This window comes from Myripristis murdjan, chromosome 21 (assembly GCF_902150065.1).
Source record: "Myripristis murdjan chromosome 21, fMyrMur1.1, whole genome shotgun sequence".
Lineage (NCBI taxonomy): Eukaryota > Metazoa > Chordata > Actinopteri > Holocentriformes > Holocentridae > Myripristis > Myripristis murdjan.
In genome coordinates, this window is record NC_044000.1 from 24,562,235 (window position 1) to 24,574,530 (window position 12,296).

Here is a 12,296-nt window from a genome sequence, read left to right on the forward strand (position 1 = left end):
GAACCGACACTGAGGAAACACATTTATCTAGGTCATGTGTCACGGACCAAAGATTGGACCATAAACACAGTGTACATATAGCCACAAACGTTGCATAGTTTTCAGACAATGCAGACACAAGGCCATCCGCACATGAGCCCAAGAGCCTCATGTGTGGATGATATATGGAAGAATATAACTCAGAGGGCAGGGTCAGGCCTCAGAAACAGGACTGGCTCAAAACCCAGAAGGGAATGTTTTATGAGAGTTGACAAAAATGCTCGGACCAAAAGTTCAACGCTGATAGATTTCTTCCCCCCTGTCTTGTATTTTTTATGTCTGGCTTAAAAGTGCATTTATGAAATGCCAGGGTATATGCCACTGACCTGTCACCATGAATTAGAAATGAGCCACTAGCATCTCTTCATCTCCAGAGTGTGAAAAGATTCAAAACATAAGTAGATTTTTCTCACACGGGAATGAGTGCATCTGCTGTGTGTGTGTGTGTGTGTGTGTGTGTGTGTGTGTGTGTGTGTGTGTGTGTGTGTGACTAGACAAAGACTGGAGAGCAGGTGCGGTGGCTCAGTCCAGCACACGAGGATCGGTGCCATAACTAAAAAGCTCTGGGCAGTCTGAACCTGGAAACGCAGAGGGTGCTGATGACCGCGGTCACAGCGACTGAGATACACAGTGCATAATGTTGAATATAATACACGACTACACACGCTGAACCTGGACCTCGGAGCTCGCGTTATGAGTTAACCTGCTGCAGTGGCACAAAGTGTCTGCTTGGAATTCAACCAGCGAGATTTATGGCAAACTCCACATTTGCTTCTTGACTCTCTTGTGCTATAAAGCGCATCAAAACCTTGTAAAAAAAACCCCACTGGAAGGAATGTAAAACAGACGTCATCCGCCTGCCTGTCTTGGGCGCTTCTCTTGGTTAGAGGACACGGCAAGGACAAGATGAAACACAGCTCCAGTTTGTTTATCTGATAATAAGTTGAGCTATGCCGTTGTGTTGGATAGTAAGCAGTCTTAATCTGTGGAATTGAAAAGGTAAAAGACCTTGAACGCTAGGTCTTACAGCGGGTGCAGCGGCCAGATAACTCCAGCGGTGTTGATGCCGATTTACCCTGCAGTGATTAGCTCCTGTTTATCAGTGAGGGGCTCATTACTGAAGCCAATGGGCTTGGATGGTCGTTAGCTAGCCCTGTGCTGACACTAATGTGGTCCCAGCTAACGGACTGGCTCTGGCTCAGCTACACATGAGTGCTCCTACACGCACGTGCCTGTGCACCCACACACACACACAAACACACACACGCAAGGAGCGCACACATGCAGGCAGAGGGCAAACACACACACAGAGAAACCACAGAGGCACTTAATCAGTCCCGGTCTAATTAAAAGGCCAGACTGGAATGAGAGAGCGTTTAATGTGGAAACGGGGATGATAAAGCTGGTGCGGGAGGAGCAAAGTGGGGGAATACAGCCAGGGCTATAGCGCACCAGTACACAATCCGCAACATTGTAAATATCACAACGGTGCAGGGATGCGCCAGCTGGGAGGTCTGCATTGGAATTTATGTACATGTGTGTAGCTGGAAAACACAACCTAACTACAAGTATCGTCCTAGGCAGCCATTCATCACAGCATGCGGCTCCCAAACACTGAAACCTTAAAGAGGCATTGGCACCCTGCTGCAGCTAATACCACTTCTACACCTCGCATGCAGCTTTTGCAACATTTCTGCTCCCATCCCAGCAGACGATGAACATAACACATGGAAATTATATTAAAAATCATACATTATGAGTGTATACACTCAGTGGCCACTTTATTAGGTCCACCTGCACAGTCTAATGCAATCCAACACAACTGTTGTGCCGTAACATTTACCTTTATGATGCCTATAATGCTCAGGTTTTCTTGTTGTCACAGTAACAGAGGTGTTCATTCACTTCTGTGTTTGCCATTGAGCTCATAGTTTGTGCTGCTGTTGTACTGGACTGCGTTTTACTGAGAGCTCATATATATAAATAGGGGAGGACAAAAAAAATCAAAACACCTGTCAATATAATGTAGTCCAGCACAAGACTTGTGCAAAAAACAACCTAAATAATAAATATATAATTCAATTTACACATTAGATATATTTCATTATACATATTGTCTATGCAAAGGTTCAAAAGTGAAAGGTCTATAGATATTCTATAGATATATTTTATTTTTTATTACTCTTATAGGGTATTCAAAAGTTGCTCTTTTTTTCTTATATTCTTTGCATTGAGCTGCTTTATTTGTTTTGTTATTTGATGTGTTGGAAAGTATATTTTTCTAAAGGTATATTTTGCGTAATCTTCTATTGTTCCTGTGCAATGTCTGGACAACCCTCCCGCCGGAGCACAAGAAGTTCCCAATTTGGGATCAATAAAGTACATCAATCTATTCTATCTATCTATAAATCCAAAAAGATGGTAATTTATTATATTACAAAGTTATATTGAGGTTAGCATTTCCCACCTAAAACACAGAGCATGTTCTGCATCATGGTGCAAATTAGCGGGTGACCTGTTTACACCTCTGCCAATCAGAGCAGAAGCCGATAATTATGCAGGACGACTGCAGTATTTAGGGAGCGGGACTAAAACGTTGAGTTAACTCGTTTACACTGAGCTCCCGTCCCAGATGGCAGTGGGATTTTAGGTCAGTGTGCAAGGAGCACGGCATCCTCGACTCCTCCCAGTCCCCACCAACAGCCCCCCGACTGAGAGCCTGCTTTGTTCGAAGGAAACAGAAACTTTCTCCCGACGACATGGGAGCGGTTCAGCCTGCACCTTCAAGGGCCACCCTTACCACCTGCGAAGTGTAAAGTCTGCCGCTGTCAAGTCTCCCGGCGTACGGGAAGCCTTGATGGTGCATTCTGTTCGAGCCTTGTTGTTTTGAGGTGGCCCTGCTGTGCTTTGTGGAGGTGAGCGCAGCGATCCAAGAGCTGAGCCTCAAGTGAGACGGATGAGAGGAATCGACTCACTCAAAGTAGCAGAAAGTCGGGTAGCCCTTGACGTTGAACTCCTGCTTGAGGCCGTCAAACTCAGCCGGGTGCACATTCATCCCCGCCAGCACCTAAAGGACGGGACGAGAATGAGAGAGGACATCAAAATAGGTCCAAAAAATAAAGATGGATTAGGCCGAGCAAGGGAACAGAGCGCGCGGTGAAAGCAAGACGTTGGCATAATCAACACTGATGTGTGGGCGTGATGAGACACAATCACTTACGGTATCAATTCTATCTTGCTTCTGGACAGATAGAAGGGAAATCATCCATAAAATACAAATTTGTTAAGTTTCCCTTGCCTCGCCATGTGTGCTCAGTTGCCTCGGTGTTCACTGGAGGTAAACACCCAAACTGGAAATGAAGGGAAGGGGAAGCGTTTTCCACTATCTCAAGAAATTCCCACTTCCCATCACCTCCCGCTTAGTCTGGCATACATAACAAAAAGCTGGTGCTGTCACAGGTTTATCTTTGTTTCTGTTGTCAGAAAACCGCACGGTGATAAAAACAGCAGGAGGATGCTATCAGGCCAGGAATTATGTCACTGAGCTGGGAAGGCAGAGAGACATCAGTGCCTGGCGAATGTTTTGTGACTTTTGTTTCCCCCTCGTTGTCTGTCTTCACTAGTTTCGAAAACGCTCGAGAGATTCTTTTTGCGACAGAAATTCAACAGCTTGGCAAAATACGCGCTTACATGACAATACGTGACCAGCCTTTCACGAGCCGTCGTTAGCCTCTTAGCCTTTTAGCGAATGAAGACAAGTGGATTTCCACCATCAAGCATTTGGCATCGGAACACAGGGAAAGTTTTAACAGTTTCAGCATGAAGGGAAGGAGTTGTGGATTTTCATATTAGGATTAATGGGGCGTCTCCTTCCATGCTGCCTTCTCTTTCTTTCCAGTCATGCCTTGTCCATCTGTCTCTACAGAGCTAGATGGGGGCCTATGGAGAACAGCTGACTGCCTGACAAGCATCTGGACAAGTTTGGCTTCACAAAGACGGAAAACAGCATTACTTAAGTGTTGCATGTGGAAAAGTGATTTCCAGAAAGGGAGGCAACACCTCAATATGAAGTGTTTGCCTCACTGCGGTCTAATATGAGGGAATGTTTTGCTTTTCGACACGCTGTGGTCTCTGAGTCCCAGCATCATACCCTGAATGTGACTCATCCTCGGGTAAAGTTAGACCTAACAGCTTTGTCACAGCTAACAGTGAAATAAACCCACGCTTTTGCTATCGGTGGCGAGTAAATAAATGATGAGCCTGAGAGACTGTATTCTACCGGTGCAGGTTTCTCCTTGATATTAAACACCTACAACTTCCCAGGCTTCTCCCTGAGGAAATACAGTACAACACAGCTCATTTAAAGTGGAAAAGAAAAGTAGCTGAAGAGTGGAGGAATGTCACTAAGCGGTGACAGGGTTTGTGAAAATACAGACCTTTTCCGCTGACAGGCCTCCTATTTAATATGTGCAAAGGACATTAACAATAGCCTTTTAATTGTAATGTAATTACTCCGATCTGTTGTGGACGTGCTGCCTTTATTTTAATGGAAATGCAAGATTCCCAATTAGTCTACCACTATTGTTCTTCCTATTCAGACCATCATTATTTTGCAGCCAACAAAATACCAATGATAAAACTTAATGAAAATACAGCTGCTGTTTCCGAGGAACATGATTCATGCGAAATTATCATCAGGATTAGCTTATCGAAATGGCTATAAAGAAATATTTGGGGATCAAATGAACGCTGAGAATTAGAATTGATTAAATCCAAACAATTCCCCCACCCTGAAGTTGAGTTTTTTGGCACACGGCGACTCGAGTCGGATGAGATGCAACACTTGAGACATCACATTTACGCCTTCCTACGCCCGTGACGGAGCGGTGAGAAATGTGTGCGACGACTTGGCTTGACCACCGGCTCAGCATTCAGGTAGCGCTATCGGGCTCTGGCAGTAGCAGCACACACACACACACACACACACCTCTATGTTTTGTACAAAAGGGCTTGCATCGGTTATGTTAATCTCCAAATGAGGGGCTTAAATATTGACGACAAGCCTGCCTGGAAATCAAACAAAAATGCACTCAATTATCTTCCCATTCATTTCCTGCGTGTTTGTGCGAGGAAACCACGACACACCGGTCCACTTCATTGTCTCCTCCGCCAGCTGCCTCTCTGCTCTCGCCGCACGGCACATTCTCTCCTCAGACTATCTTCTTGCAGTGCTTGAGGACAAGTGTTTATGAGCGCACAGCCTTTGTTTTCCCGGCTGTTCACATGGGGCTCGCTCTCCCACGTGCCACCGCTCAGTTGTGCTTGTGCAACTCTCCGGCACTCCTAAAAACCGTGTTCGACCGCTGGAAACCAAACGCTTCTTATTCTCCAAGTTTGCTTTTGCATTGTACTCCCTGTGTGAAGAAAAAATCCCATTACGGGTCTTTAGGGAACCAATGGGAGAAGGGAGGATGGGAATCGGGATGAAACCGGGGAAGAAAAGACGCAAAAAGCAGGGCTGGAAACACAAAAAGGGGCAGTCCACAGTGGCATTTAATCCATACAGAGAGAGTTAATTTCAACAGGAAGGATGTTAGCCTATAATTGTAGCTGTGAGAGTCAGCATTAAGAGATCACACAGCTAAGGGCCAAGTTAAAAAAAAAAAGAAAAAGAAAAAGAAACATCCGATACCCCCACTGATTATATAGAATAATGTACTGTACTAAAATCACAGGGAAAAAAAAAAAGAGCTCGGCAAGATTGCAAGGCTTTTAAATGAACTGCAGTAATTGCGCTGGTGGGTCAATTCAAGCCAAACACAGATAAAGTGCAATTCACTTCCAGCAGAGACGGAAGCAGGGAGGAAATCAGGGGCTGCTGGATTGGACTTAAAGGCTGTTGGTGTGCGTTATGATGTCGATTCAGAAACTACAACACCGAGTTATAGCTGAGGTGCCGGACTAAAGAAAAGCTCTGAAATATGAAAAGCTATCATCTAGGCCAGACTAAAAAAAGGCTGCACTCAAGCCTTCCAAGCAGACAGCCAGCCAGCCATGCACTCGGGCCTGCCGCGGCTCGGACAAGGTGAATCCATGAAAATCACAGCAGAGTGGTTACCAGTGTCAAAAAAATAATGAGAGAGAGAGAGAGAGAGAGAGAATCTAGCTGACTTACGTATTTCCCCTTGGTCTCTGTGGCTGCTTGCTGAAAGACGGGCTGCATTCTCTTACATACACCGCACCCTGCGACCAAGAGATAATACATGAGATAAAAACACAATAAAAAAAAGACAAAAGATAATAACAGAAGTTACAGGAGAGCAATTCAATGGGCCCACCGCAACAGATTTTTGGTCCGTCGGGGGAACTGTCTTAGGAGTAGGAGCTGGCTGTGTTGTATCGGTAGTAAGAGACGGTATTGAAATCCAATGACCATTAACTGGGCAAGGCCGAACGCATAAAAAGCCCAAGTGCTGTATTTACTGTTGAGCAACAACCAGCCAATACAATCAAAACAACACAATTGACTAAGCTCTATGTCATTCTTGCATCGTAAAACATACACAGAGGATTTAAAGATGAAAATATGCGTCGTGATTGCTCGGGCCGATCAATGTCAAGAGATACACGGACGCTGAAATTGCTTATGCAGCCGTTTAATCCGAGCGGTGGGATATTATGCCTTAAATGATCACCATTCGATTTCACACACACACTCGCTCTTGGTGCATTAAGTATCTTTGTTCGCAGGCTGTTTCTGCAGGCTGGTGCGAATAACACCACTTGTCCCGGCTCTCTCGGAGCCACTGGACACCAGCGACAATAGACCAAGACTCACAGGGAGCGTAGAACATCATGAGGACGGGCCTCTCCTCCCTCTTCAGCAGCTTCCTGAAGTCCTTAAAGAAGAAAGAGAAGGAGGATGAAAAGATGAAGAATACGCCTCGTGGTTTACAAATAAAAAGGTTTGTACGGCACACAATAAGTGTTTACCGCCTGCAAATGTCCGAGGTAGTTTTTCCGAGGTATCTCTCTGTTTAGTTCCCCGTGCTTTTAAAATAAGTAAGCAGTAACTAGCATCAGCTTTGCCTTCTCAGCAACTTATTACAGTCAGAGTATAAACTGACTCATCACATCACATCAGCGAGGAAAACAGCCTTCTTTGGACAGCAGGGAGACATTTCTATCCCGCTCTTGTGCCGTGGCAGAATCTTCCCGCCGCATCTTCCTTCATTTGTCTTCCCCATCATTACCTTCACGAGCTCAGCTACTTTCTGGAAACTGAAATTCAGCAGAATCTTTTGTTGACACCTTCCCAAAAAACCCTACAGGCATTAGCAGATGAGCGGGGCGAAATCCAACTGTACAAGTGTTCGTTAATTAGACGCCTTTTGTTTCGCGCTCTCCTGTGTGTGCGCCCAGTGTGTGTTAGCATGTGTGAACACGTGCTCGGGCTTTACTTAAATAAGCGCCACCTGACCTGACCGGTGGAGTGCTGCGAGTGTTTTTCGGGCTGCGAGATGAGAGCGCTGCGTTAATAGAGTTTATGAATTGTGCCGCTCCAGTCTTTGATGATGAAGCCCTGATCTGACGCTTTTATGTCGGGGCCGTTTTTTTGTGTTGCCGCGTCAGCTTCAAACGCTGATCAAACCCCTCAGGAGGATAAGAGAGAAGTGGACCCAGCATGGCATGATAGACTTGTCATCAGCGTGATTGAAGTGAACTCTAATGGAGACGTCTTGAATGAGCAGTCAAAGTGCAGCGAAAGCCTCTTTGTGTTCGTTGGGGCTCTTTTTCGCGCCGCATAACAAGAAACACTAACTAGCCCGGATGGGAGCAAAGAGGAACAAGCACTTGATCGGTGCTCGTGATGACACAAAAAGTCGACTGATGAAGGGCACGATCGCACACCGAAATTAATGAGGTGCCGACTCCAAAATATGCAGCGTTTCTTGTTGTTATGCAGTGGAGAAAGAGCCCAGTGATGTAAGGACAAAATGGCTCTCTGGCTCTGATGCAATATCATTTTTTTTTTCTCCACAGTGCCAACATTTTGATATGTCGATATCACAACATTGAACACAACTTTGACAAAAGAGCAACTAACATCGTTTCTGTCCATTCCTCTTTCTGATGTTGTGATCCTTTTTTTTAGACTTGCTACTTTAGTTTCTTGGTTTTTACTGAACCCTGGACAGCCCAGGTCCCTCAAACACTGCGATATTTTTCCTACACACCTCCTTGTTTCTTTTTATTCGCTCAAGCTCCCAATAAATCTCATCCTCTGATAAAAAAAAAATAAAAATATGCTGATCATAAAGACGATTAGACCTTGTGATTGTGCCGTGGTGCTCTGCTCCATTTGGCCTCTTCAAATGCTCGACAGCTGACTAGGGATGGGTGATACAGTGATATATCAATATTGTGATATGAGACTAGAAATGGTCTGGGATTTCGGTACCAGAATGTTATATAGATAGATAGATAGATAGATAGATATACTTTATTGATCCCAACCAGGGAAATTCTGGTGTTCCAGCAGCAACAGTAGAAACATATAATAAAGTTAAATAAAATAGAATAAAAGCTAAATATATATACAATAAAGACTATAAAGGCTAAAACTAAAAATATACAATAAGGGCTAACCTAAGAAAACGAGATATGAGATGTGAAATGTGAATGTTACATGACATAGGTGTTGTCTTTTCCTGGTTTTAAAGGCTGCATTACAGTAAAGGGATCCTACTTTCTGATCTTATTAGACTATAGCTGTTCTGTTATTTGCCTTGAGCTGCTTGGTCATCATATCCACATTACTAATGATGATTTATCAGGATTCTGTTGTTTGTAAATATTTTAGAAAAGCACCAATAATCATTCCAATAATATATCAATATTGAGGTATTTGGTCATCGGCTAGCCCTAAAACTAACTCAAAATCCTTCGACTTAAAACATGAACTGAGTCCCATTGTGTCCCTTCAGTGATGCACCAATCAACGGCAGACAGTGCAGTGCAGCAGGATCCGTCGTCAAGATCCTGCTAGGCCATGTCTGGACCACTGGCAAATGGAAAATCCAGTCGCTGTTTTTTAGTGCCAAAGAAGTGACAAAAGGGTTTGGTTCCGCCGCGGAGGAAAAGTGCTCCGCTAAGCTCAAAAAGTTGTGCGAGTTGCAGCGTCAAAGTGTCTCGACTTACTTTTTCTGTCTCTATGTGGACGACATCTTTCGCCTCGGGGTTCTCCTCCCATAGCGGGGGTCCTGATGGGTCTTTCAGGAACGCTACCATTGACTGCGAGGCGGAAGAGGAGAAACAGAGAGAGAGAGGGAGAGAGAGAGGAACGATGATTAGAGAGCCAAAGCGATGAATCAAGGAGGGTTTCAACAAAAAGGAACAGTTACATCACACGCCGCTGGCAACAAAGCCCACTCACAATCATCCTGTAAACAATAGGACGTGTAGTGATGATTTACGCTAGCTTTCCTGAAGTCTCCTCTGAATTTCGAGCAGGCAACGCTCTAGGCTGTGACAGATGGAAGTGTGTATAAACTAATGTGTTCCTTCATCCAAGAGGCGTCAAAGCTATTTCCCTACCTTAAGTGTTTGGTAATGGGCTCGGTAAAGCTTACACACAAATATAATGAACCATATGTCTGCGGAGGTAACAGCAGGAGATATATCATTAAGCATCGCGGTTAAAAAGACGGTGCGGACACAGACAGAATAGATAATCATTATGTTGTTAATGATATTAGGACTACTAGGTGCGGGCTTAAGTGGGGAGTTTGAGTGTGTCAGAGCTTGGAGAAAATGCCAACAAATGGAACGGCATGATCACAGCAGTCAAACACAAAGAGACAGTGGCATCATGCCCATTCAAACTGAGAGACCGCGACTTTTTTTTTTGCATACAAAACACAATTTTATCAAACAATTCAATTGCAATGGCAGCACAGACAAGTTATTTTCTCTGTGTGGCTCTAATGCAGAATTCAGTAGGAAACAAGCCTGATCCCTGTCGCATCTCCTTTCAAATACATCATATGGGCCTGATTTATCAAGGATGCCCCAATTTAGCACCTGGGGCTGCACAGTTTTGCATCACACACGTTCTCAATTTAGCGGGTTAATTACCAAGATGGATAATGTAAATGAGCACAGCCGCAGATTACTTTACAGAAAGTACGGAATGTTTTTATAGTCTAATAAATGTTTTCAAGTCGAGCTTTTGTTATTGTGGTTTTCAGCGCAGTGCAGGCAGACCTTCATCCACAAATCACAGGCTGCTCCTGGTGAAGAGGAAACCGACCCCTGAACGCATCGCACGGTGGATAAATAACTCACTTATGAGGGTTTTTATTCGTCCGCAGCCTTGAGATTGAACGCAAAATATTCAGATTTTAAGGGAGGAGGAAATTCCAATTTAGTCTGATTCCAGCTCTGAGAAAAGAGAGAAAACACACTGACCCTCACCTCATCTGTACTGGCCGTGGCATTTTAGGTCATAAATTAATGTTGGTGCTTTTCGAATCCAGATTGTGGCCAAATTTATGTCCACACACAACTGAGATACAACGTGACTAAGCTCCTACATCCTGAAAGACAGTTAATGTGAGCTGGCTGACTGTGTGCACCGGGTTGCACCGCCGTGAAAGGCAGACTGAACCAGTCAGATAAATACGTAGATAGATAAGATTTACCCAACAATGTGAATTAACTTCCATTCCATCCTCCCATATCTTGGCTGTGCTACCTAGGAACGCCCTAAAATGCATACACAACCGGCTGCACATGCAATTTTCAGCACATGCTACTTTATATTTGTGTCACCAGTGCAAACCTGCATTGCGGCACCTTGGTAAATCAAGGACAGGACATATTTTGTGTGTGTATGTGTGTGTGAGTGAGTGAGTGTGTGTCAAAAAAAAAAAAAAAAAAGAGTGCATGATGCCCCTGAAAACAGCATTAACTGCCTTTATCAGGAAGTCAACAGCTATCAGAGAGCTTAATGCTTTGTATGACCTTTTGAAGACAAATCTTGTAGTACAAAGTACAAAGGCAGAATCAGGTTCAGTGGTAAGTTCAGAGTTTCATTACATCAGAAATGTCGACTGATGCAGAAGAATTCATTTTTACAAAAACAAACAGATGGATAAATTAAATTAGACAATGTTTATATTGAAATTATTACATGTAGATTCAGGGCTAATTATTGACTTTTATGGGCTAAGTTTTTGTAAACGTTGAATTTAAAACATTTAAACATTGCTGATACTTGTCATCACTGGGTTCTCGTGATAAGGCAGTCAAGAAAATCTTATTTTAATCCTATTAGCAGGCAAACAGAAAGTGTTCTAAATCTAACTGGGTGAATTACTTCAATGCACACAGGGGCACTGGGTACATTTTCCACTGGAGACTAATATGTGATGACTGACAATATAAATAATACCATCAATGTCAAGAGGCTGCCATACATGGGCAAAAAAGAGCTGCTTAAGCTGCACTTCAGCTGAGTGCACACGTAAAGAATGTGAGAGCGCAGTTAAAGTGCTCACCTTGAATGTAGCGGGCCTGTTGTATTCTGTGTGGAATGTCCCGTCTCTGCAAAAAAAAAAAAAAAAAACACACACACGAGAGGTAAATGGCGGACACGTTTCCCTCGCTGTGAACACGGTATTACATTTCAGGAAACACTGAGGTGTGGAAAGTGTCTTGACAGACGGACGAGTTTTCTGGTTTCTCACTTGTAATGCAGGAGATCAGCCCCTCCGCTTTTGGAGCTGGGGTCTACCTTCACTTTTTTGCAGAGTTTACGGCCCTCTGCATCTCTGAGGGGGAGAGAGAGAGAGAGAGAGAGAGAGAGAGAGAGAGATGACTACATTAAAATTTCATCATTATCAGATGTGCAATATTATCCCTTACATTATCCTCCCCTGATTAGTTGCTCATAACGCATACACACTCTCACACACACATGCACATTTGCAGGGGGAAGATAATGCTGATTGCAAACTGTATTTTACAGTGTGTCAGCACAGACAAATCATCTATTGCATAAGGAGGCTTGTTTCTGTAATTGAAAAAGACCATTTTTGGTAACGGCAGCAGACACACGCATCTCGCCACCTACACATTCACACTTCCCACAACGAGGCTCTATCAACGGTTTTAACTTCCATTCTCTTCTGTAATAATCACCGAGGAAAATATGCATTGCTGTGGGGGGAAAAAAAGAGAGAGGGAGAGAGAGA

General features: G+C 43.9%; 1 protein-coding gene across 1 annotated transcript in view; it reads right to left on the reverse strand.

The window, feature by feature from the left end:
* The window catches only part of pdia5 (protein disulfide isomerase family A, member 5), a 62,594-nt gene that overhangs the window by 31,129 nt on the left and 19,169 nt on the right, over nucleotides 1-12,296 (reverse strand). The window contains exons 4-9 of the mRNA XM_030081134.1: nucleotides 11,790-11,873; nucleotides 11,601-11,646; nucleotides 9,241-9,333; nucleotides 6,878-6,938; nucleotides 6,215-6,282; nucleotides 3,015-3,106 (exon numbers count right to left, since the gene is read on the reverse strand). Of these exons, the coding sequence (XP_029936994.1) occupies nucleotides 3,015-3,106; nucleotides 6,215-6,282; nucleotides 6,878-6,938; nucleotides 9,241-9,333; nucleotides 11,601-11,646; nucleotides 11,790-11,873 (444 nt within the window). The remainder of the gene's footprint in view (nucleotides 1-3,014; nucleotides 3,107-6,214; nucleotides 6,283-6,877; nucleotides 6,939-9,240; nucleotides 9,334-11,600; nucleotides 11,647-11,789; nucleotides 11,874-12,296) is intronic.